General features: G+C 28.8%; 8 protein-coding genes across 8 annotated transcripts; 4 read left to right on the top strand and 4 right to left on the bottom strand.

Annotated features, from left to right (window-relative positions):
- Positions 1 to 1,066: 1,066 nt before the first annotated feature.
- Phum_PHUM514080 (Flavin reductase, putative) lies at positions 1,067 to 2,326 on the top strand (the record flags this gene model as incomplete). The annotated part of the gene is made up of 3 exons (XM_002431118.1): positions 1,067 to 1,148; positions 1,605 to 1,769; positions 1,941 to 2,326. The coding sequence occupies 3 exons, from the start codon at positions 1,067 to 1,069 to the stop codon at positions 2,324 to 2,326; spliced, it is 633 nt and encodes a 210-aa protein (XP_002431163.1).
- Positions 2,327 to 3,625: 1,299 nt separating this feature from the next.
- On the top strand, positions 3,626 to 4,748 carry Phum_PHUM514070 (uncharacterized protein; the record flags this gene model as incomplete). The annotated part of the gene is made up of 3 exons (XM_002431117.1): positions 3,626 to 4,156; positions 4,252 to 4,437; positions 4,521 to 4,748. 3 exons carry the CDS (start codon positions 3,626 to 3,628, stop codon positions 4,746 to 4,748), a joined length of 945 nt encoding a protein of 314 aa, XP_002431162.1.
- Positions 4,749 to 5,144: 396 nt separating this feature from the next.
- On the bottom strand, positions 5,145 to 6,805 carry Phum_PHUM514060 (cdp-diacylglycerol--glycerol-3-phosphate 3-phosphatidyltransferase, putative; the record flags this gene model as incomplete). Its single annotated transcript, XM_002431116.1, has 5 exons — positions 5,145 to 5,399; positions 5,486 to 5,571; positions 5,669 to 5,798; positions 6,132 to 6,269; positions 6,350 to 6,805. 5 exons carry the CDS (start codon positions 6,803 to 6,805, stop codon positions 5,145 to 5,147), a joined length of 1,065 nt encoding a protein of 354 aa, XP_002431161.1.
- A 757-nt stretch (positions 6,806 to 7,562) lies between these two features.
- Positions 7,563 to 8,477, bottom strand: Phum_PHUM514050 (uncharacterized protein; the record flags this gene model as incomplete). Its single annotated transcript, XM_002431115.1, has 5 exons — positions 7,563 to 7,725; positions 7,811 to 7,872; positions 7,955 to 8,085; positions 8,185 to 8,247; positions 8,330 to 8,477. The coding sequence occupies 5 exons, from the start codon at positions 8,475 to 8,477 to the stop codon at positions 7,563 to 7,565; spliced, it is 567 nt and encodes a 188-aa protein (XP_002431160.1).
- Positions 8,478 to 10,263: 1,786 nt separating this feature from the next.
- On the top strand, positions 10,264 to 13,328 carry Phum_PHUM514040 (DNA replication licensing factor mcm5, putative; the record flags this gene model as incomplete). The annotated part of the gene is made up of 11 exons (XM_002431114.1): positions 10,264 to 10,415; positions 10,494 to 10,620; positions 10,709 to 11,010; positions 11,114 to 11,354; positions 11,431 to 11,859; positions 11,936 to 12,076; positions 12,147 to 12,323; positions 12,412 to 12,527; positions 12,609 to 12,880; positions 13,004 to 13,131; positions 13,227 to 13,328. 11 exons carry the CDS (start codon positions 10,264 to 10,266, stop codon positions 13,326 to 13,328), a joined length of 2,187 nt encoding a protein of 728 aa, XP_002431159.1.
- Positions 13,329 to 13,632: 304 nt separating this feature from the next.
- Phum_PHUM514030 (High mobility group protein 20A, putative) lies at positions 13,633 to 14,687 on the bottom strand (the record flags this gene model as incomplete). Its single annotated transcript, XM_002431113.1, has 3 exons — positions 13,633 to 13,775; positions 13,851 to 14,466; positions 14,547 to 14,687. The coding sequence occupies 3 exons, from the start codon at positions 14,685 to 14,687 to the stop codon at positions 13,633 to 13,635; spliced, it is 900 nt and encodes a 299-aa protein (XP_002431158.1).
- A 433-nt stretch (positions 14,688 to 15,120) lies between these two features.
- Phum_PHUM514020 (uncharacterized protein) lies at positions 15,121 to 16,039 on the top strand (the record flags this gene model as incomplete). The annotated part of the gene is made up of 3 exons (XM_002431112.1): positions 15,121 to 15,374; positions 15,459 to 15,609; positions 15,899 to 16,039. 3 exons carry the CDS (start codon positions 15,121 to 15,123, stop codon positions 16,037 to 16,039), a joined length of 546 nt encoding a protein of 181 aa, XP_002431157.1.
- Positions 16,040 to 17,544: 1,505 nt separating this feature from the next.
- On the bottom strand, positions 17,545 to 19,013 carry Phum_PHUM514010 (uncharacterized protein; the record flags this gene model as incomplete). The annotated part of the gene is made up of 3 exons (XM_002431111.1): positions 17,545 to 17,626; positions 17,725 to 17,909; positions 17,985 to 19,013. 3 exons carry the CDS (start codon positions 19,011 to 19,013, stop codon positions 17,545 to 17,547), a joined length of 1,296 nt encoding a protein of 431 aa, XP_002431156.1.
- Between the last annotated feature and the right edge of the window lie 7,367 nt (positions 19,014 to 26,380).

The following is a 26,380-nucleotide window of genomic DNA, read 5'->3' as shown; positions in this document are numbered from 1 at the left end:
ATAAATAAAAACAACAGCAACAGTAAAAAAAAAAAAACAGTTTTAACATTTTATCATGCATTTATCAATCAATTTTTTTTCCTTACAGTTTATTATTATTATTATTATTTATATCATTATTATTATTATTACGTAATTTCATAATCTATAAGTTTTTTTTCTCTCTCATTTATTAACATATATCAATTACTCTGACACACTTGTAAACGACTACTACTTATTTTTAGATATTATTTATCTAATCAAAAAATGCATATTAAATTTCTATCGATTAATAAATAATAATAATAATAATAATAGTTTTTTCCCAAATTTTCCCAGATTCAAAATAATAATAATAATAATAATTTTTCCTTAAAATAATTTAATCGTTGCATTTTTTTTTCCCCCCTCGTCTTGATAATAATAACATCAATGACATCTTCAACGATTAATTAATTACATTAAATTATTTATTATTATTAAGGAAATAAAACGCATAAAAAAAAAAAAATAATAATAATAATAATAACGATAATAATCATTATGTCAATAATAATGGAACATCGTTAAATAATAGTTTTGTTGTTTTTTTTTTTTTTTTTTTGTCATTTTGATGTGATCTTAAAGGATAATAATAATAATAATAATAATAATTGTATTGTATTCTATACATATATATACTCGAATGTATTCTATATATATATATAAAAAAATAGAATAAAAAATTATTAAAAAGGTTTTAATGAGAAGGGGAAGGAGGAGGAGGAGGAGGAGGAGGGCGAGGAGGTAGAGTTGTAGTTATTATTATTGTTTTTTTTTTTTTTTTATTATCATAACATAACTCCATTTTGTTTGGTCACGTTGATATCGACATTGATTTTGATTAATTTGATATTGAGTTTTGTTAAGTCAGTGTGAATAGTAATAATAATAATTTTCATTATTGCCAAGTATTTATTTTATTTATTTATTTATTATTATTTTCGTTTAATAATATTTTCTAATTATTACACTCTAATAATAATTAAAATATTTTTTTTTTTTTAATCGTTTCGAATAAATAATTTAAAAATATAATTTAAAAATGAGTAAAATGGAAAAATTGGCCATGTTTGGAGCAACAGGAATGACCGGTATTTGTGCATTAAAAGAAGCATTGGATTTGGGTAAATTTCTTTTAAATTATTTATTAATATTTATTAATTTTTTTGGTTAAAATTAATAAATCAATCAATTTGATATGTGTGCTAATAAAATTATTAATTTAATTTTTTTTTTTAAAATCTTGTTATTGAATATTAATTTATTAACATAAACTTGTCACACCTTGTTATCCTTGATTAAAAATTTTGCTTTTTTTTTTCCCAACATGGTATTAATTTTTTTTTAATTAATTAATTACTCATAACTATTGATTATCAATAATTGTTAATTTAATAATAAATTTATTATCAATTATCAAAAAAAGGTTATCAGATTGTTGAAATTGAGAAATAAATGAATTAAAAGTTTTTTTCTAATTTTATCGAGTAATAAATGATAAATAGATATTTTTCGGGAAAATTTTATAAATTGTTTATTAAGAAACATTTGTTAATGTTTGTTATTTTCATTTATTATAGGTTTTAAAGTTAAATTACTTCTTCGAGATCCTAGCAAATTACCCAGCGAATATAATGATAAAGTGGAAATTGTTAAAGGAGATGTCACCAATTTGGAAGATGTTAAAAAAACAGTTTCTGGTGTCGATGGTGTCGTTGTTGTTCTAGGAACGAGAAATAATTTGGGTAAATTGTTTTTTTGCAAGATAATAATGTGTAATCGAAATAAAAATGTAAAATCTACTATCAAATTTAAATTTTAAATGATTTAAAGAATGAGTTATGAATTATTACATATTCATTTAACTTAACAACATGATTAAATGCACAATATGTATGTAAAAATTTTGTTTTCAGAACCGACAACAGATTTATCGAATGGTTTGAAAAATATTGTGCATGCAATGAAAGAAAATAATATTGATGTCATATCTGTTTGCTTATCAGCATTTTTGTTTTATGATCTTGACAAAGTTCCTCCAGTATTTAAAGACATTAATGAAGAACATGGAAGAATGTTGGATGTGCTCAAATCGAGCAACTTGAACTACATTGCGGTATTTCCCCCCCACATAGCGGATAATCCAAAATCGGAATACATTGTTAAAAATGATGCATCTCCTGGTGGAAGAGTTGTATCTAAATATGAATTGGGTAATTTTTTGGTGACAAGTTTAAAAATGGAACAACATTATAAAAAAATTGTTGGCATTTGTTCGGTGTCATCAATGCCTAAACAATAAATTTTATTTATTTATGATAAAAAAGATATCATTATTAATATTACTAAGTATTTATCTGTACAACAGGTATTTTTTTTTTTTTGGTTTGTTAAATATTAAACTTATTGAAAAAAAATGTTTGGATTTGAAATATATATTTTGTAAACGAGTAGGTGTTGGAGAATTTTATAAATATATCTTATTCACATACTTCTTGTTAATTTATTAATCACCCATTGATTATGAATTTTTAATTTTTCAAAAATTAAACAAATAATTCATAGCTAGTTAAACTAATTTGATTTCTTTTTCATTTATCGAAAACACATTTTCAAAGTATTAACTCAGTAAAATTTTTACATACCGAAAACTGTTTTCCTGCGTTTAGCACCAGTTAATAATAACTTTAATAAATTATTAAGCAAAATTTATTATTACCGCACTTTTTTTTTTCTTTCTCCCTTAATTAATACTCAAGCTTAAAATTTTAAAATAAATATTTGCAAATTCTCTGATGGGTATAATTGTATCATTTATTTAACCTGCTAAATTGAATTTACCTACTCAAGGTAATTAGTATGTTCGAAAACCGCGTTAGATCTTATCTCAAGGCAATAATGATAATTTCCAAGACAATTATCTCATTTGTTTAATTTTTTTTTTTTTTTTTGTTTTAATTTATAATACCGAAAGCAAATATGTATTTAGCCATTTTAAATTTTTTTAAACGATTGATATTATAATTAGATAATCTAATAATCTATTGAAAGCTAAAATTACTTTATTAGTTTCATAAGCGAAGTAATTAAAAAAATTTTCCCAAGTGTTTAAAATTTTATGAAAAAATCTTAAAAAGAGAATTTATATTGAATATTTTGGCAGAATACATATATATTTATGAGTATTTATACAAGTATGATAAATTTTTAAAATTTCTTACCTTGAATGATGTTGAATTTTTCCCCCTGCCATTCAAATGAAGAAAGTAAAAAAAAATTTTACTTGATTTATCACATATTAAAATCACATTTAAAGATTAATTACTTTTGTTCACTTTTCTTTTCTATCAATATTTTCGTTAAGTAAATTGTTATAAACTTTTAAAACTTTATTAAATATTAAAAAATCAATTAAAATTTTTTTCCCTCTTAACCGATACATATTGGAGGTAAAATTTTAATCGAATGTAATTTTAGCGCGATAACTTTAACTGTTTTTCTAAAGCCACGATTCTTCAATTTATGTGATGGTGGTGTTATCCTATAATTTTTTTCTTATTTTTAATGAAATTTATTTAATTTTTTAAAATAAATTTTTAAAATGATAAGAAATTCATTAAAACCGATTAGTTGTAATTCAAGTTTATTTTTTCATAAAGTTTATGGAAGTCTTAATAAAGTAGAATATTACAATATTTCAAAATGTAAATTAAATACTAGTCATTTTAATTTGAATCAAGAAAAATCAAAAGAAGAACAATTCATTGAATTTGTTAAAAAAAATTATAAAAACGTCAATGTTTATAAAGATGGTATTAGAATAGCAAGAGAAGAAATAAAAGTACTTAAGGAAGAAATGATAGATTCATTTATATTAAACCGAAGAAATGCAGAGAGTCCAATTGAAAGAGATGGAGTCATCGATATGTTATTTAAATTTGAATGTGAAGAGGATTTAGATTATTTTACTGTAACAACAGACAGTTCAAACAATAGAGGATATAGTTCAGCTTCATTAAAAATAACCGAAGAAGGAACAGCTTTGTTTTCCGGTAACATTTCGACTGAAGTTCCCAAGGATGGAAATGTTAAATACACTGGTTATGCCAACATAATGAGTGGTAGAAAATTGGTGAATCTTTAATTTTTTAAAATTATTTTATTCAAAAATTGTTTCATTTTCCCCATTTCATATTTATTTACAAAATTTTGAACCTTTTTCTTTAGAAATCATTTTATAGGGAAAGTTATTATAATTGGACAGCTTACACACATTTAGTATTAAAAGTAAGAGGTGATGGACGAACATATACAATACTTCTTCCATCTCCTGGAAAATTCGAGAGTGAATACGAAGACAAATACTTTCATCCGCTTTATACAAGAGGAGGGCCATATTGGCAAGTTACAAGGGTAAAATACAAAAAAAAAGTTTTTACTGATTTAAATAAAAAAAAAATTTATCTCTGATAAAAAATTATTTTCAATATTTTCAGATTCCGTTTAGACACTTTTTATTTTCTAAGGACAATTACCTCGATGGTAATAATAAAGGCACAATGAATTTAGATAAAATTGCTAAATTCGGAATAACTCTTGACGATGCCAATTCAGGACCATTTAAATTAGAAATCGATTATGTCGGATTACAGTTTAGTTTCTATTACAGAAGAGAATCCCCATATGAAATGTATTACCTTCAACCATACAGCAGCTTCGCATAAAATATAAAAATATTTTATTAGTTTCATTTAATTCAAAATATATATATATCGATGTTTTCGACATTTTGTTTTTGTCGTTAACACTCGATTGCCCGTCATGTACATAATTGTTATTATATGAAATATTTTTATAAATCTTTCCTTCTTTTTTTTGATTTCTACATGATTAACATAAGAAAACTTATATCATCACCATTTAACTCATAAATAGAAACCATTGTGATTATTTACCATAAGAGGGGAAAAATATATTCGATAAAAAAAATTTAATTATGGTTTTACTATTTAAAAAATTTTTAATTTCTTTTTTTTTTTTTTTGTACGTAGAGTTTATATACAGTATTATGATTATTATTATTATTATTATTATTATTATTAGGAGTAGTATAACGGTTATTATAATTTCTTTTGACTTTTCAAAAATTTATAAGTTTCCTTTGATGTTAAATAACTACCGGCGGCCATGATCGTGGAACCCGCCGTGACGTAACACATTATTTGAAGAAAAACATGGTCGACGTATCCGAAAATGGGAGCGGCTAACGTCGTACCCACCAAAACCAATTGCACTCCGGTATTTACTTTACTTATGAACGTGGGTGCCAATTGAGCGGTCGCATGTGTCACGTCAAAATAACGGCTTAATGTTCTCTGAGTGAGAGAGAGAGATGGAGAGATAGAGGTAGATAGAGGTAGACAGAGAAAGAAGCAAAGAAATACGTTAAAAAATAACTTACCGGCGGCGGTAACGATTGATATCTTATAACGAAACCCGATGTTATTAAAATAACGTCCCTGAATATAACCAAAGCCGTGAGAGCAACTGAAAATCAAAAAAAAAAAATGGTTGGTTCCTCATCTGCCACGTTTTTTTTATCTATGAAAATATTATTTAGCAAAACGAATATTATTATTATTACCTGGTATTAGTGAAACATATGTCAGACTTAAAAATAACGTTCCGATAAGAACTTTGTCAGCCATTGGATCTAGGAAACTTCCAATTTTTGAACTTTGACTTTTATAATTTCTAGCAACCCAACCATCTATCTGCAAGATAGATTTTTTTTTTTTTTTTTTAAACTTAGAAAAAAGGTTTTGTTAAAAAAGAATTTCAAGTAAATTATTTGTTCCTTTCTTTATAAGGAAGCAAAGAAGAAGGAAAAATTGAAAGGAAGGAGTTTTGCAGCAGCAGCAGCAGCAGGAGGAGGGTGGTGGTGGTGGTGGTGGGGAGGAGGAAGCTTCAATTATTGAATAGAAGACAGAGAGAGAGAGATAGAGATAGATAGATAGATAGGATCAATAAGAAAGAAACTTGCCTAGGAAAAGGTGTGTGTGTGTGTGAGTGAAGATGATGACAATATTGATTTATTGAACACCCACCCAATCAGAGATTCCGGCTATTACCATGAAAGCAAGAGCATATTCGAAATTTTCCGATATTATCAAATACCCTAGAAGAGGTGATAATCCTATTCTCGTCACGCATATGAGATTCGGTATCGTGTACACGTTTTCCCTCTGGAAAAAAATAATAATGATAATAATAATGATAATAACACTGATGATGAAAACTTTTTCAAAGTTGTAAATTTTCCAACCTCGATAACTCCTTCGAATTTTTCTTTCATTTTATTTTTAGTGTCTTTTATATCTTGAATTATTATTTTTCCCTTTTCTTTCATTTTTCTTTTGGCATTTTTAAATGATATTTTTGCAGCAGCGTTTCCATCGCGTTGTCTTTCCTCATCATTTCCGGTCATTCTAATTATTTTTTCCATAAGAATTTTATCATCATTTCCGATTCCTCTCCCGCCATTTTTATCATCCCCTTTCATTTTATCGCTCGTTAAATATCTTATGAAGGTAATGGAACTTTTCTCACGATTCAATCCTTTCATTTTTTCATATCTTTGATGTGTGACGGTGCACGTGCAAGATATTTTCCAATCGTTAAACATTTTTTCGAAAATTATTTTTTTATTACGCTTTTCCAACATGTTCCTCGTCATCCAACCATTTTTCATTTTACACATGATTTTCAATATATGCTGCATTTTTGATTTTCATTTAATTCTTTCATTCGTTTGTTTTCTCTCTCTCCCCTTCTTTCTCCAAATGGATAAATATCATTTTGTCTCATTCTCCCTCTGAAAAAAAATTAATTTATATTGCAAAATTTTTAACATTTTATTTTAATTCATCGTAAAATTATTTTAATTAAGGATCTTGAAGCATACAATAAACTTTAATTAACATTTTTTTTTTTTTGTATTTCCTTCTATTATTTACATATAATAGGATAACACAATTTAATAAAAATTTTAAAATATTATAACTAATGTTCCCTTCCCTTCCCATACCAAAACCATTTTCTTAACCTTATCAATAAAATTAACTTATCGAAAACTATTTAGCTTAATTTTTATCAGATCAAAACAAAATATTAGTTAACTTAAACAAATTTTAAATTTCTTATCCTAAACTCGAGTATTTTACAAACCAAATTTAAATTAAAACTCTTTATACACAATACACAAATTTTTTTTTAAACTAAATTTTTAAATTAATTTCGAATTAACATTGCCATCCACCGATTACTATTATCATTATATCAAACAAGTCTATTCGAATTCACAATCTTGTATATATACCGAACCACAACCAAGGGCCAGGGCTTTGATGTTTGCAGGATATGGTTTTTAGTTATTTTTTTTTTTTAAACTACTTCATATCACATAATGATAAAACCAATCCTGCTGTAAGCTTAAGAGTGATGTAAACACTCTATAGCTTAGCCCTGGCGGCTAATTGTCAGGATGGTGCAACATTAAATCTTTGAACCATCGAATTACTATTTCCAGGTTCCAACTTATATCCTAAACTGACATAAAACGGTATCAATTTATCTTTGCATTCCAGTGACATTTTGTAACATCCGAGTTGTTTTGCAAGAAGTGTTACAGTCACTACGATTCTAATGTGAGGAAAAAAACAAAAAAAAGATACATTAAAATGAAAGCAAATGAATTGAAAAATGATTTTTGTTTAAACTAACTTACAATTTTCCTAATTGTTTACCCCTGTATGTATTGTTGACAACAACATCTTCTAAATGTCCTCTCTGTGTAAAAAAAAAATTAATAATAATAATAATAATAATAATCATTTAGTCGAGATGTAAAAATTAAAAACTTTGAACGTACCTTGCTGCAGCGATGAATAAATTTATGCTCCACAACCAGAGTAGCAGCACCAATTATTTTATTAGTGTTTAAATCTTCGATAACAGTTACAAAATATGTATTCACACATTCTTTCATCGCTTTAAACTTTTCTAATATGAAAAATATAATAATAATAAAAATAAGCCAAATTTAACACTTTGTAAAATTTTAATTTCATGTCAAAAGTTTCGATTAAATAATTTTTTTACCCAAAAATTCCTCTTTTGTCGGATGACCAGAATCTGTTAATTGACCCAAAAGTTCCATAAATCCTAAAATCATGAAAAAATTATTGATTTATCATTTTTATATTAGCCATGCAAGGTATTTATTTGAAATTATATATATAACAACCTTTATCGTAATCACCAGTGGAAAGAGGTCTAACACAAAGGCCTTTGCCAGGATTGCCAGCACTTATAAATGGATTAAAAACATTTTTGGCAGGTTGAAAGTCTAATTTTTCCAAAAGACTTTTATCAAATAAATATTCTTCATTCATTTTATTTTCAATCCTGTTAAAAATGTTTTAAATTTTTTTTTTTTGTCTCGACTAATTTTACTTAACAGACAGAATTTTTTACCGTTATTTAACAAATGCCAAGAGTTAGAAAATATTTCTAAAAGCAAAGAAATATAAAAGTTTTCATGATTAAAATTAAGAAATTTTTAATAAGATAATATTAAAAACAATGACAAATTAATTATAGACAACTTATTAGTTTTAACTTTATATAACAGACTATTCAAAAAATCACTATTCAATTACATTCGAAATAAATAAAATAAATTAATTATTTAACTTTTAAAAAAAAATTAAATCATTTTGATGAAATAAATTACCTATTTAAAAAAAAAAAATGATATTTTAATAATTTCCACTGGAAAAACAAGATTTAAAAAAAATATATTCAACATATGGATAAAACTTTGTGAATGTTTTACTGCTTTCTAAAAAGCAACAGAGAACCACAATAGAAAAATTATGAACCAGAAGAATTTAAAGAAAGTTGATAACCTTGACTAAAAGAATCTTCAGTTGAACAGGCAACAAAGAAAATATTTCAATGACTTTTTAAAAAACAAAAAAAAAAAAATAACCACCACTTATTAAAAAAAAACCGGTACCTGTCTTTATAACTGTCTAGTATTGACGGTTTTTTTCACTAATCAATATCTGACAAACTAATTTTAAAATCTGAAGAATGTTTTTGCATGAAACATTCGATTAACAAAAAATTTTTCATTTAAAATATTTCATAACAATTATTACCGATTTGATTTAACATTCAATGTGATAATTCAGATAAGAAATTATTAATACAAAAAAAAATGCCAATATTTGCAAAAGGTTATTATGATATTTACAGTTAAAAATTAAAATTAACTTAACCTTGAATCACATTCAAAATAGAAAAACGTGATTTTATTAAACCGGTAATAAATTTATTTATTTATTATTATTATTATAAATAAAACTTATTGATTTGAATATAGAAATTTATATGCTAAATAATTTACAACTTATTATGAAAATAATTTTTTACCAAGTAGCCATCAAATAATCATTTTTCACAAAAAAAAAGTTTTGAAAACGTTTGTATGTTGAAGACTAATAAACTATTTAATTACTTATTAATGATAATAATAATTATGATGATGATAAAAAAAGAAAAAATATTACAATAATAATAATAATAATAATAATTTTTACTTTCCTTTTCTTGATTAATTTTATCATCCAACACCAAAAAATAAAATAAAAAACACAAAAAAATTAAAATTAAAAAATAAAATAAATAAACGCGTTTATCTTAACGATTGATTTTCTATTTTATGGATTATTAATTAATAATAGATAATAAAAAATTTATACTAATCATCAAATTAATAGATAATAAAAATCTCTCACCTCTTTTGAATAACACATTTTTTTTTTTTTTTTTTTCAAAATCCTAAAAAATACTTTAACTTTAAATTACTTTGCTAAGCATTTAATGTTCAATATTCAACTGAAGCGTCGTTATTTAAAAAAAAAAAAAAATTTTTTTTGTATTTAAATTAAGTTGATAAATTTTGATGACGAAAAAAAAAAAAAAAGAATAAAAAATTAATAATAAAGAATATATATTAAAATACGAATACGGAATTTTTTTTAACTTCCACCATATTTTGTATATGTGTGTGTGTGTAAACTTGCTTACAAGAATAATGAATAAAATCACCGCTAGAAGCGCTGGTGTAGAATTTTTTCCCGCTAAAATTTTTTTTTTTACATTAACAACAAAATGGAAGGTTTTGATGATGGTGGTATTTTTTTCTCACAAAACTTTACTGGTGATAATAAAGAAGGTGTTACATTGAGTTTTAAAGCAATAAAACAGAGTTTTAAAGATTTTTTAAGAAAATTTCACGAAGGAAATTTTAATTATAAATATAGGTAAACAAATTTTTTTTTTTTGTCATGGATTTGTACAAAGGGTAATTTTAATTTTAAAAAAATAATAATAATTTATAGAGATGCTCTTAAACGAAATTATGGTCTTGGTAATTATTCATTGGAAATCAATTTACAAGATCTATCCAGCTTTGATGAAAATCTTGCTGAAAAATTATATAAACAACCAGCAGAACATTTGCCAGTGGTAATTAATTGGTTATATATATTAAATTAAAGTTATTTTAAATAATTAAAGGTAATAAGCTTTTTTTTGTAATTTTACTATTTATTAGTTTGAAGAAGCTACCAAAGAAGTTGCAGATGAAATAACTCATCCACGCCCAGAAGGAGAAGAAATAGTTAAAGATGTACAGGTACTCTTGACTTCAGATGACAATCCAGTCGTGCTTAGAAATATGAAATCGGAAATGATTTCGAAATTAGTTAAAGTTTCTGGGATAATTGTCTCGGCATCAGGAATCAGAAGTAAAGCTACTAAAATGAGTATACAATGCAGAGGTTGCTTGACTGTAGTTCCCAACATTGCCATAAAGTTAGGTTTAGATGGATTTGCTCTTCCGAGAAAATGTAGCAGGTAGTTAAATATTGAAAAGTTAAATTTCAAAATAATATTTTTAAATGTAAAAATATATACCTAAAACATTGTTTTCAAATAGTGCACAGCCTAGAGAAACGAGAGGACTGGGAGCTGATAAACAATGTCCATTGGATCCATATTTTATATTACCAGATAAGTGCTCTTGTGTAGATTTTCAAACGCTAAAAATGCAAGAACTTCCAGATGACTTACCACAGGGAGAAATGCCTCGTCATCTTCAGCTATATGTCGATCGTCAATTATGTGATAAAGTAGTTCCTGGCAACAGAGTTATTATCACTGGAATTTATTCTATTAAAAAAGTTGTTACAAAGGCAAAGGTAAATTTTGGGGTAATGGATGAAATTCAAAGGGAGTTTATTTTATCTAATACTTTCCTACTTCAATGAATTTCAGAAAGGAGAAAAATTTGTCGTTGGGATAAGACATCCGTACATCAGAGTTGTAGGTATTCAAGTGTGTGATTCGGGAACGGGTCTCAGTAAATTTTTGAACGTTACTCGCGATGAAGAAGAAGAGTTCAGACGATTAGCTGCTTCCGACGTGTATGAAAAAGTAACAAAATCAATCGCTCCCAGTATTTTCGGTTTTAATGAGATAAAAAAAGCAATGGCATGTTTGTTATTTGGCGGATCTCGAAAACGATTACCTGACGGTTTGATTCGTCGTGGTGACGTCAATATTTTGCTTCTCGGGGATCCTGGTACTGCTAAATCACAATTGTTGAAATTTGTCGAGAAAGTTGCTCCCATTGGTGTTTACACGTCGGGAAAAGGTTCATCTGCCGCTGGTCTAACAGCCTCCGTTTCTAGAGATGCTGCCACGGTAAATTAAAAATTTATCATTTATTAATTTTCACATGTACTCTTCGTCTCAATGAATTTTTTTTCTTTTTCAATAGAGGAATTTCGTGATGGAAGGAGGAGCTTTGGTATTGGCAGATGGAGGCGTGGTATGCATTGACGAATTTGACAAAATGAGAGAGGATGATAGAGTTGCCATTCACGAAGCAATGGAACAGCAGACGATATCGATAGCAAAGGTATTGGGAAATGGTAGAATTATCGGCGTTTCTTGTAATAATTCGTTTAACTAACTTGTTAAAATTTTAGGCGGGAATCACAACCACGTTAAACTCGAGATGTTCGATATTAGCAGCTGCCAACTCCGTGTTCGGACGATGGGACGAAACGAAAGGAGAAGAAAATATCGATTTTATGCCGACCATTTTGTCTAGATTCGATATGATTTTCATCGTCAAAGATGAACATAATGCTGAAAAAGATATCGTGAGTTAATTCTTTCCTTTTTCCCCGTTGACCAAACCTGTACGAGGGGGGGCGCATAAAAATAAAAAAAATGAATTAATCGTTTCAGACTTTGGCAACTCATATAATGAACATTCACATGACCGGTGGAAAATCTAAAGAAACAACAGTCGCTGGAGAAATGCCGATAAATCTATTGAAAAAATACATACATTATTGTCGAACGTGAGATATTTCAAATTATTATTATTATTTAAATACGCCGAAAAAGAAAAATTAAATTAAATTTTCACTCATTTTCCACAGTCATTGCGGACCACGTTTATCGGAAGCAGCTGGAGAAAAATTAAAACACAGATACGTTTTAATGAGAGGTGGAGCAAAAGAACACGAAATGCAAACGGACAAAAAAAATAGCATACCGATAACTGTGAGACAATTGGAAGCCATCATTCGAATGTCTGAATCACTGGCAAAAATGCAACTCCTTCCATTTGCAACGGAAGTACACGTTGAAGAAGCTCTTCGTTTATTTCAAGTTTCGACATTAGATGCCGCCATGTCTGGATCATTATCCGGTACTCATATTATCATTATTTTTAATAAAATGTTGATTTCGGATGATAATTTTCCTAGTTTTGAGAGAGAGAAAAACAAAAGGCATTAAATAAACGAAGTAAAATTTTTTTTTTTTTAAACAGGAGCTGAAGGTTTTACAACTCAAGAAGATCATGAGATGTTGATAAGAATAGAAAAAAATTTAAAAAGAAGATTTGCCGTTGGAACACAAATTTCAATTAATACAATCATTCAAAGTTTTACTCAATACGTACGTGTTTTTTTTTTTTTTTTTTTTTCGTTGAAAATTTAATTTTCGTTTAATTCCTCAATGTAATTTTCAAATTTTCCTTTCTTTTCATATAGAAATATCCAGAGGCTGCTGTTCAGAAAGTTATTTACGCAATGATAAGAAGAGGAGAATTGCAACACAGATTTCAAAGAAAAATGTTATTTAGAGTTTCTTAAATGTAATTTAAATATTTTTTTTTTTTTTTCCATATTTCACTTTCACGTCAATTTTATTATTATTAATCACGACGCTTTATCGATGTTCAATAAATAAATAAATAAATAAAAAATAAACTTAGTTTTTTTATTCTTTCTTGTCGAAACCATCCAAACCGAAAGTAATAAAAAGATTATCACTTTTTATTATTTTATGTTTGTTTTTAATTTTTTTTTTTTTCGTTTGTTTCGCCATCACTTTACCCCGTTTTTTCCTATTTAATTTTTTCTTTTCCTCTTTTTTTTTTTCATTCATTTGTTCAGGTCATCCATGTAAATTTAATTGCTGAACAACTTCTCTCACTCTAACATATAATGGAGAATTCATATTTTGTGTGAGTAATAATTGGTGAAGTTTAGTCACATAAGAATCTATTGTTTCGAGTGTTGGTTTTTCATCATCGTTACCTGTAAAGTTATAAACATAAAAATTATTATTATTATTATTAAAAGTTTTATTAAATATAAAATTATTTCACAAACCTGGCAGCGATATTTCTTTAAAACCATTCGTGAGAATCAATCTCATTTGATCTAAATGTTGTTGAAGTGTTTGATTTTGACACTTTTGTTGCACTGTTTCTTCTTCTAATTTGTGTATAGCAGATTTTGTATTTTCAATTAATTTTTCTAATATTGAATTTTGTTGTTCATAATCAGTGTTTGATTTTCTCAATTGTCTCAATTCCGCTTCTCTTAATTTATTATGATCTAAAAATTCTTCGGTGAATATCGGTATATCTAAACTCGTACCATCATCTTTTATTTGATTTATGTCATCTAATGTACAACTTGGTATGTTTTCCTTCAACTTTTTACAACTTTCCTTTCTCTTTTGACTTTTTTTAAATGCTTTATACGCATCAGTTTGCTTATATGCTGTTAATTCTTTAGCATATCTTTCTTTATCGTTTTCTGCCGAATCTATATATTGTTGCTTTTCTTCACAGCTTAACGATTTCCAATCTTGTGCTAATTTTTTTGTAATCTCTGTGAAATTCCATGTTGGATTTTGTGCTCTTATTTTTTCTCTATTTTCTTTTACAAACCAGTTGTAAGCATTTAATGGTTTTTGAGGATCTTCAGCATCTTTAGAAATCTATTTAATTTAAAAAAAAATGTATTAAAATTTTTTTCTCTTTTAAAATAATAATTATTATTTTAATTATATTTTATAACCTTTTTTCTTTTTTTTCCTTTCGGTCGTCCAACTCTTCTTAATGGAGTTGTATTATCCGATGAATCTGGTGCTTTTTCGTCGGGACTCGTCGGTTTTGATTTTGCCAATGCAACTGGAGATTCAGCATCGCTTTTTTCCATGATTACGATAAAGTTATATTTTATTTTATTTTTACGCAATTAAACAACATAAACTTAATAAAACCAAATAATTATAATAATAATTTCATTTCATTAATGCTTTACACGATAAAAATTACTTAAAAACGAAATATATTTAATTAAAATGAAAAAAAAAAAAAAAAAGGGCAAGTGTAAACGGTCACCTTAACAGAAAAACGTAGAACTTGAAAAATTCTAGCAGACGAATTTTTATATAAGCAAATAGTCGTGGAAGTAGATTAGTAAAGGCGCATGTCGGGTTACATTTAGAAGTTTGTCAATAATGTTATTAAATTAATTCGATGATATTATAATAAATTTTTAATTTCTTTTTTTTTTTTTTTAATATTTTGTTTTGTTTTATTGACAAAACATATTTCTTTTTATACACGTATATAATTTCAGTATTGAAATGGATGAAGATGAAGAAGAAATCGAAGATGTCGTCGAAGAAGAATCCGAATCTGAATATACGACATTATGGGGTGAAGACGTTGATAGCGAATTTTTAATTGACGAAGAAACATCCGAATATAATTTAGAAAAGAGAAAATTTTTCGATGTGCCATCGGGAATCGTAACCGAACAACATTTAAAAGATATCGCACACGATTTAGGACTTATAAAATTATGTTGGACGGACGTACCTGAAATCGATTACGATGAGTATGACATGAACAAATTATTATCATTATTATAAACCGTAGCCATTAAGTAGCCATTAAAATGAATTTTTTTTTCAATTTTCAGGCGTTTACATTATCCGATAAGTTATTTAACAAATAATAAAAAAGAAAAATTACTTTTTTGGTATGCTGAAAATTTTAGATTACAATTTCACAATATGTATCCACATCGTAGACCGTTATTATTAGCATGTGAAAACGAATGTGGCGTTCAGGTAATTAAATTTTCAAAAAAAAAAAAACCGTTAAAAATAATAATTTTCCCATTATAAACATAAAATCTATAAAAAAAGAAACATTACATTAACAATCATTTCATTTGAAAAAAAAAAAACAACAAAAATCTTTATTTTATATGTATGTATATATATATATATATATATATATATATATATATATATATATATATATATATATATATATATATATATATATATCAAAAATTTATATATATATTATTATTATTATTATTATTTTTTTTTTTTTTGTAAATAAAAACTACAGAAAATGGTTTGTACAACAATCAGGCCGACAAATTGTGAATTTCCTATATTACAAACTTGGGAAGGATGTTCTAGTTTTGTTGCCGAACATTTAACATATGAAGTTTTAGATAATCCTACTGTATTGGTAAGTTTTTTTTAAATTTTTTTTTACAAATTAATTAATTAATTATTTTATATAATTAACCTATAAAAATCTATCAACTTTGGTTTTTTACCCTTTTTTTTTTTTTTAAATATCTTATGTGTTTAAATCTACAAATCTCTAAAAATTTTCTTGTTGTTGTTTGTTGCTTTTAAACTACACATCAATAAGTCACGTACATATCAATCAATCAATCAATCAATCAATCAATCAATCAATTAATTAATTAATTAATTAATTAACATTTATTTATTTCTAAATTTCATCTAAATAATAATAATAATAAAATTTTTATCATAATACACTTAAATTACATTTAAAATAAAACAAAAAAAACTAAAAAAACTAAAAACAATATCATCATCATCATTATCATTATCATTAAATCAATTTATTTTCTTTGTGATGCAATAATAATAATAATAATAATAGTTTTAAAAAGAATAAGAAAAAAAAAAAAAATGTCACTCACTGACTTAATAATTACAAAAAAAAAAAAAAAAAAATTTTTTTTTTATTTTGTTGGTATTACGGAAGTATCAAACAGAATCAATGATAATAATAATAAAATCGTTAAATTAACGTTTTATAAATAAAAAAAAAGCGCGCGAAAAAAAAATTGAAAAAAAATATATCATTATTATTACCATTTGTGAGTAAAAAATTATTGAAATAAGTAAATAAGTAACTCGCGGGTATATACTAAATAATACAATTTTTTAAAATTATTATTAATTATTATTATTATTATTATTATCTAAATTTAATAATAACTAAACATTTATTTATTTATTTAAAAAAAGGGGAAAAATAAAAAAAAAAATAGAAAAAGGAAAAAAGAAAACAATATGGCGACTAAAATTAAAAACTAAATTTTTTTTTCTTTTAAATCTATCTATCTAAAAAAAAAAAAAAAAAAAAAAAAAAATTGAGATCATGTATATAAAACAAAAATGGAATGTTTAAAATGTTTATATTTAAACATTTTAATGACAAATCAATAATAATAATACTAATAATAATAATAATAATAATAATAGTAATAATAATAATAAATGAACAAAAAAAAAAAAAAAGAAGAAAATTTTTAAGTCGGAAATCAATATTATCAGACTAGTTTTTTTTTTTTTTTTTTTTATTATCATCATTATCATTATTTTAAAAAAAAAAAATAATAATAATAATAATAATAATAATGACAAGTCTAAACAAACGTGATGTGACTTAAAACTTATCATAATAATAATAATAATATTTGGCATATTTATATATATATATAATTTAAATGGCAGAATAATACTTTTTCTCTCTCTCTCTCTCTCATTATTTTTACAAAACTAAAAACTAAAAAAACTAAAAAATTTTAATTTGTTGTTGTTGTTGTTGTTGTTACAGTCGAGTATTAATAGCGAGTTGTTTGTTTGTTTGTTTGTTTGTTGTGATGGAGAAGGCACTGCTGAGATAGTAATTATTTTTAATGTTTGATTTGTTTGTTAATAAATTCACTTACGACGAGATCTTGTTTTTGTTCTAACCTGTTGTCGCCGACGCTCAGCACATTCTTTTACGTTGTTGAGCAAATACCTGAAAGAAAGGGGAGAGGCGGGGGAGAAAAAATAAGAAAAATGTCGCGGTGGTGCGCCATTTTGTACAAAAAAAAAAAAAAAAAACAAAAAATTTACCTGAACTGTAATATTTGTAAAGCTGTAACGCTTGGATCGCTACAGCATTCCAACCATCTTAGGAACTTTTCACCGTGTCTGACAGCATCTGCCGCCGTAGCCGGTGGTTCATCTTCTTCGTCCGATACCTGTATGCTATGACCGTTACTCGATTTCGTTTTCGAATTTGAAGAAGAAGTTGTCGTCTGAAAGGGAAGAAAAAAGGTTCAGCGAGTCAACAACATTATATACATGGATTTGATTGATATTTACGCACGTACCTGAGTGAGAATTCCATAATTTTTGTACAATTTCCAAAACCAACTACTCGAATCTGCCGTTCTTGCTTCGAGCGGCGACATAGGCATGGATGCTTGTTCCCTTTGACTTTGTAACCACAGCATGAGAGTTTCGTTAACGTTGTTATTATTACGTGGGAGCCTCGACGTGACCTTTTTAGAATAATCCAAAGGTTTGTTAATAAGCTCTTCTTTCGGTATCATGTCTTTTAGTATTCCATTCGTGTACGCGTTATAAAGTAATTGATTTTTATTTGATATGGCGGAAGCAATTGCTGCCAAAGCAGGTAACGCGGGATTGCGTAAATTTTGTACGTCACGTTGAGATTCATCAGACTTGTGGGAGTTTGCCGCAGCAGCAGCAGCAGCTGAAACGGCCGTGCTTGTGCTCGTGGTCTTCTTTTCAGCAGCAGCACCAGCACCAGCAGGAGGAGTCGTCAATACATCCGGAGAATAAGATTTTCTTACGGTAACAGTCAAATCGTTTTCACCGTCTTTGGAAAAATTAATCGGACTCTCATCACAATTTCTTTGGTTCGATACTTTTTCGAAATTTTCCGTCATGGGAACATCGTTGTTTGTTTTCATATCTAATTTGGGTAGCTTTTTCCCGATCGTAGAAGAACTTTGCTGTTGTAGTTGTGCTTCGTCGAGGGATGAAAAATAATCACGCTTTTGATTCGTTATGCTAACAACACTTTGACTTAACCCTTCGGTTAAATTATATTTTCCGACTTTTTCGAATGACTCGTCCAACGAATTCGACGTATCCATCAAAATGGACGATGAATTTCCACCACCGTTCGACCTCGCGACGATCCCTCTTAGTTTTTCTTCTCCCTTGCACCAACCCCGTAGAGTGGATTCCGGTACTCCTATGTCTCTCGCAACCGATGCTTTCGACTCACCCTCGTGTACTCTATCAATGGCGTGAACTTTTTCTTGTACCGACAGCGAACGTACTGATCTTCTCGGTGGTTTAACTATAGAACCCGCAACAGCAGTAGTCATTTTAAAATTAAAAAAAACAACACAAACTACGTTATACTAGTAAAAATTATTATTATTATTTCAAGTTGTTCTCTCTATCCTTGTCGTATTTGTCGTAGCCTTCGAGTCCTGTAACGACAAAAAAAAAAAAAAAAATCAAACACATAAATAAATTTTTTTTGTTGTTGTTGTTGTTAATTTTCAATAATCCCTAGAAACTCATAAATATATATAATCGTCTGTTAAACATTATTATTATTATTATTAGTATTATTCGTTCGAACCGCAAATTCTTTTCATCTTTCGTTCAAAAACAAAACAAAATGGCGGGTGTTGTTGAAGATTCCTTCGTATATACTTGACAAAAAAAAAAAAAAGGGCAATATTTTTTTTTTTTTTTTTTATTTTTAGCAAAGAGATCCATTGAAAGAATAAAAAAAAAAAAAAAAAAAAAACTTCTGTCTTCGGGGGGGGGGGGAAAGGGGGGGACAAATTTCTTCTGGAGACGGGATGTCGAGACGCGTTGTCGTTTCTTTCTTTCCTTTTTTTTTTTTTTTTGTTCTTAAGTCTTCTTTTTCTTCTTACCGAAATAAATAAAAAAAAAAAAAAAAAATGGGAAGAAAATTGTAAATTTATTTTAAACGCGAGTCACGTGATAAAATATGTCGGACGCGTAAAAAAAAGGTTGAAAAGAGAAATTTTTTTTCTGTACTCGTTAAAGGTTCGAAACGAAAATGCCGAAGGGAGGGAGGTAGGGAGGGAGGGAGGGGGGCTTTTCGAAAAAGGATAAAATTTAAAAATATAACATCATCATCGATAATACAATCGAACAAAATGGTTGCCGATTTCAGGTACGTGCACGCGTGCGTCCGTCCGTGCGTGCGTGCGTGCGTGACAATTCGACATTTAAACTTATTTTTGTGCCTCCCCTCACTTCCCATCCCTGCTCCCCTCTCCCCTCCCAATTTTTTGTCTGAAACTGAACTTGAATTGTGTTGTGTGACGACTCTGGATCCCTCATTAGCAACAAAACAGTTCGTGGTCAGTTGATGGAAAATAATTGTTGCCACCCAAATTTTATGCCTCGAGCGTTAAAAATTCGGTTGCCTCAACGAACAAACGAACAAACGAGAGAGAGAGAGAGAGAGAAAGAACAACAACAACAAAATTTATTATTATTATTATTATTATTATTTCGTTTTTTTTTTATTCTTCGTACACGATCGACGCGCTATTGTTGTTTGTTTGTTTGTTTGTTACTTTACTTTTTTTTTTTTTTTCGTTGTTGTTGTTTGGACGCTTAACCTCACGAAAACCTTTTTTTTTTGTTTCCACGTTTTTTTTTTTTTTTGTTTTTAGGTCGCGCGTTTAGTTTTCACGGAATTTTGTTATTATTATTATTATTATTATTATTATTATTATTATTTCATTTCGATATTACGAATTTTGGGGGGGAGAGAAAGGGAGAGAGAAAACTAAAACGTTTTGTCGTCACGGACGGGAGACAAAAAAAAAAAAAAAAATTATGAAAACAAAAAAAAATTTTTTTTTTTCGGGGGGAGGGAGGTGAGGAGGGGTCAGGGGGAAGGGGGGGGTGGTGGAAATTCGAGTTGACATCTTTCTTTACTTTTTTTTTTTTCCGTTTGAAAAATCAATAGCCAATTTACAAAAAAAAAAAAGATCCGGTTCCTTTTTTTCCTTCCAAAAAAAAAAAAAAAATGGCGATTTTGTCTCTCTCTCTCTCTCTCTCTTTCTCACACGCGATAAACAAAAAAAAATTTTTTTCTTATTTTTCCGTTTTATTATTATGATTATTATTATTTAAAACGTAATCGATGTGACATTAATCGTATACTTTTTTAATTGAGTCGTTTGAATTAATCGTAAAAAACGAGGGATGAACCCCCTCCCCCACCCCCGATGACCGTAGAAGAATTTACAAAAAAAAAAATTTCGTTTTTCGAAGAAGAAAGATACGCACGCACACACACACACACACACACACAAAACACGTTTGGGTAAAAATAAAATAAAAAAAATACGAAAACGTGAAAAATTAAGGTTTAGCAGCAGGTATAGAAAAAATAAAATAAAAAAAAACGGAAAACGAAAGAATACGAGGAGGGGAAACGAAAAATTAAAACCTGCTTCGCCATTTTTGGTTTGACATTTTTTTTCTCTTTCTTTTGACCGATGATTTAACGAGAAATGGAGGAAGAGGGTGGAGGGTGTAGGGTGGTGGTGGTGGTGGTCTTTTATTTCGGTGATTTTATTTAAAAATTAAAAATAGGGAGAGAGAAAAAAAACACGAAGGTTCACGGTACGAACGAACGAACGAACCATACGACCGTCACATATTATTATTATTATTATTATTATTATCATCATCATCGCGACCGCATCACAACCGTCGGATACCAGCCGACGGACAACCTTCTCAGAATGAGATTTGAATTTTAATATTCGCGGGTATAAAAAACTAAATAAATTATTTCCGGAAATTCAATCAATGGTATTTCTTCATCGTTATTATTATTATTATTATTATTATCATTCTCCTCGTCGTCGTCGTCGTCATTATTATTATTATTATTAGAATTTCGCCGCGATAAATAATCATGGCGGATTATCGATCATATAATTTGAAGGGAATCGTGAAACCGAAAGAATCGTCGCCCGTGTCGCGTTCACATCATCATCATCATCATCGTCATGTTTTCCTTAAGGTGGGGAGGGAATAAGAGAGAGAGAGAGGGGGGAAGAAAAGAATAGGGAGGGGGAATCGGTATGAATATATGACCATAACGAAAAACAAACGATTAATTTCTATCTCATTCAAACGACGTGTAATTAACGGGAGAATGATAAATTAAATGAAGGTGCGTGCGTGTGCGTGCGTGCGTGCGATCGGTAGAACGACCACCGCGAGAGAGACAGATTGATGGGGGGAGGGTTGTATGAGGGAAGAAAAACGTGACGATTTGGGAAGGAGGAGGAGGGAGGGTAGGGAGAGGGGGGATGCAATTTAGAAAAAAGGGGTAAGTCAAAATTTAATGCCCTTTCATACATCAGACCAGACGTTTCATTTTCGCTACGTTGTGTCAACGCGTAGATAAATTTTAACGGCGTTTAAAAAAAAAATCCACCGTTTCGAACCCGAAAAAAATAAAAAAAAATTCGTTTCCTCTCTTCTTCTTCTTCTTCCACGTCCTCCACTTCCTTTCCTCTCCCATGTTCACGCCTACTTTATCTCTCTATCTCTCTCACTCTCACTCTCGCGTGCTCTTTCTCTCGTGAAATAGTCGTGAAAAAGGGTTGGAAAAAATATATATATATATCCGTCCCGAAAAAAAAAAGAAGAAAAAAAAAATTTCGGTTACAAAATGTCGATTTCTCTGTCGGATCGGCTTCCATGTAATTTTTCACGTGAGAAATGACCTTTATTCAATAATGAAAAGTCCTTTTTTCATTTATCACCTTTCTCTCTCTCTCTCTCTACAACACTTTTCCCTCCCTCCCTCTCTCTCTCCCCATCTCTCCAATCTTCCCTTCGTCCTTTTCCTCTTTCCCTATCCGGACTCCCTCTCTCCCTCCACCGACCGTTTTCCTCTTTCCTTTCCTTTCCTTCTCTCCCTCTTTTCGTCTTTTTCTTCTTTTCCACACCCTTTTCCCTTCTCTCGATCTCATCCGCCGGTTTTTTTTCTTTTTTTCCCACTGCCCATTGCATCCCTCGGCGGCGGCAACATCAGCAGCATCCCTCTTCTTCTTTCGCCCTCACTCCATTCTCTTATATTTTATCCCCGAAGTTTTTGGACCGATCATGATTTCACTTTGGTAAACCTTTTTCCTTATTTTTTTTTTTTTTTTTTTTTTAAAGGATAAAATAACCCCGGATGATGATGGCGGCGGCATCGCGCGTATCGATTTTATCGATCGATCGAAAAAAAAAGGGGTTTGACAATTTTAGTATTCCGATGGGTTTTTTTCTTTTTTCTTTTTTTTTGTAATGGCACCGACCGTTCTTATTTTATCCTCTTTCTTCTTCCCCTCCCCCCCCTTGTTCCCCCGACTACCGGAAAAGAATTTTTTTCCCCCTCGTTTCCGTTTTCGTTCGTTGTCGCGACGATCGTTTATATCGAATGAATGATTGATTGATTGATTGATTGAAAAAAAAAAAATTCAATGGCGGTATTATGATTCTTCGGTACGATTGTATCTTTAATAATAATAATAATAATGAAAACATCGTTACAAATTATTCATTTGTCATCACGCGTATCCGTTAACAAAGAGAGAGAAAGAGAGAGATAGAGATAGAGAGAGAAACTCGTTCGAAATATCCACCGAAAGTAGTTCGAGCTGTTATAATGTAAAGAACGGGAAGAAATCGTTATTATTATTATTATTTTCATCCGATTCGCGTTCGTTTCACCACCCCCGCCTCCCCCCTCCGGAATAAAAAAAAAAAAAAGGGGAAAACACACAGTAATCGTCACGTTTGACTCCATATCTCTCTCTCTCTCTCACACACACACACACACACAAACCGAAGCATATACGTTTGTTTTGTTTTTTTTTTTTTTTTCGTGTGTGCGTGTGTACGACGCATAAACATGTCGTTTGAATTTTGTCGCGAGTAAACAAAATGAAAGAGAGAGAGAGAGAGAGAGAGAGAGATAGAAAAATTATTTCGATGCTTTGTTATTTCGTACGGAATTCAGGTATATCGGACGGAAATACTAACGATTAAAAAAAAATGGCGATTTGAAAAAAAAATAATTTTCTACACGATATTTCTTAAAAAAATTGTTTAATCATCCTGTGTGTGTGTGTGTAAAGAGAGGAGGGTATCCCAAAATAACAAAAAAAAAAAAAAAAAAAAAAAAAACAATGTCAAAAGTTATTATAATGAAAGGTAAAAAACAAAATTCCAGGTACGTGTTAATTCTTTAAAGAGAGAGAGAGAGAGAGAGAGAGAGAGACAAACACCAAAAATTTGTTTTATACCTGTTTCGCGAAAGAAAGGTTATCCGTATTAAAAAAAAAAAAAATTACTTGGAAATATCAATCGCGTTTTGACAACGACGTCGATAGATTTTCTCTCTCTCACTCTTTCTCCTCCCTCCCTCTCTCTCTCTCTCTCTACAAACTGATTCATCAAATGATTAATTTTCGTTTGGACAAAAAAAAAAAACGGGGAAAATAATTCTCGACGTATGACGTAAAAAGAGATAAAATTCGTCCTCTTATTATTATTATTATCATTACTTCTTCTTCCTCTTCAAAAAAACAAGTTTTGAAAAAAAAAAAAAAACTTTCTTAGAAATCATCATCATCGTCGATATTATTATTATTATTATTATTACTAACGAAAAAGTTTTCCGATAATGGAAAAGTAAAAAAAAAAAAAACGTTAAAAAAAACTTACCTTCGAATTATTCATTACATTTGCGTGTGATTGTTAGATTTGTCTAGAGTCACGTCGTCGACGGTTTTTTTTTAATTCTTCCCCCACCACCTCCTCCTCTTCCTCCTCCTACTTCTCTTACTTTTGAAAATTTCCCGCGTTCGATTACACGACCGTTACGACGATTTTAAAAAATTAACTAATTAAAATTGTAATAATATTAATAATAATAACGAAAGAACTACAAACAACAAACACCGACAACCGACGACACGTTTTTCGTTTGTTTTTTTTTTTTTTTTTATTTATTCACAATTTTGAGTTTTTTTCCGCTTTTCAAACACGCGAAACAAGAGCGCATGTAAAAAAAAAAAAACCGTTTTTTTTGAAAATTTTTCCACAAAAGTTTAATATGACGGCTTTCCGATTAACAAATAATACACTCGTGCCTTTCTTGTGATGTATTCTTTTTTTTTTTTTTTTTGTAAAAATGAAAGTTATTAAAAAAAAATTTTTTTTTTTTTTTTTTTTACTTGCTTGTTTTTCTTCTTCTTTTTTCTTTTTCTTCCTCTCTTTCTTCTAATTTTGTGTAAAATTTTTCCTTTTTTTTTGCGATTGCGCTATGATATAGAAAAAACTTTTTGAATGAATTTCTGGTTAGTGATGACTTAACTCCGTTAGAATCACAAGTACGCACTAACTAATCACACACACAACACATAACACACACGACCACGTGTTATTTATATATTATTATTATTATTATTATTATTATTACTAGTAACGAATTTTTTTTTTTTTTTTTGTTCGTTTCCTTTTCGTCGACGAACCGACGGCAAAAATAAAAAACAAAATTCTTTTTAATTCTTGTTATTCCTTTTGTCGCTTTTTTTTTTTTAAATATTATTCACGTCGAGTTATTTGTTATTTGTGTAACGACGACGACGACGACGACGATTGTTAACGGTTAAAACAAAACGAACGAAAACATTTTTTTTTATACTAAAGAAAAAAAAACGTGGAATAAGACAAATAAAAAAAAAAAAAAAAAAGAAAAAAAAAATTTATCATCGAATTGTATATATATACATATACATCTGTCAAAGCATGGATCAATACTGATTCCGCTAGGACGGTCACTTCCAAAGTCCACGGTGACGTGCGTGCCAGAGGCCGGACAGTGACTGTGGAATCGGGGCGAGAGAGAGAGAGAACGCGAGGGAAGGAGTGAGAGAGAGAGAGAGGGGGAAGAAGAAGAAGAAGAAGTAGGGGAAAGAAGCGGAGGGGTTCACGCCAAGTCCGCGGAACCGCGAGCCAGCGGGGTGGTCGCGATCAGGCCCGTAGCCGGGTAAAAAATCATCGTTTTAAGACGTTTATCTTCGTCAATTTCCGCCAAATTTTTATTTTCCCTATTTTTATTATTATTATTATTTATTTATTTATTTATTTCCCCTCGTTTCATTCGAAAACGATGACCGTTGCCATTTTTTTTTTTTTTTTAAATTTAATTAATGCGAATTTTTTTTTTTTTTGAAATTATCGCGTTCGAGAACGTTTTTGAATTTCTTGGAAGCAAAGTAACCGTTGCGTTTTTTTTTTTTTTTTATCAACGGTCAACCGTACGAAATAAATTTGAGTTTTTTTTTTACGATTTTAAAACGATAATTATTTGCTAAACGTTTTTATGATTAAAATATCGCTTCGATTTATTTTTTTTTTTTAAATAATATTTTAATTAACGAACTTTTTTCGGAATCCATTTTGTTTTTTGTTTTTTTTGGACACATGACGTAATATTTTTGATTTTTTCGTAATGAAGCCGATGGGGGGTGAGGCGGGGGGCGGGAGGCGGAAGGGGTGTTATTATACAAACGCGGTTGGAATAAGAGTAAAACGGACATTTTTTTTAATTTGAAAAAAAAAAAAAAAAAAAGAAAAAAAATTTCGAGATGAGAATTTCTTAGAGCCGGGCCTGACGCTT

Source organism: Pediculus humanus, genomic scaffold, assembly GCF_000006295.1.
Source record: "Pediculus humanus corporis 1103172108281 genomic scaffold, whole genome shotgun sequence".
In the NCBI taxonomy this organism is placed as follows: domain Eukaryota; kingdom Metazoa; phylum Arthropoda; class Insecta; order Psocodea; family Pediculidae; genus Pediculus; species Pediculus humanus.
The sequence above is the reverse complement of the archived record's forward strand: the minus strand, read 5'-3'. Positions and strand labels throughout refer to the sequence as shown.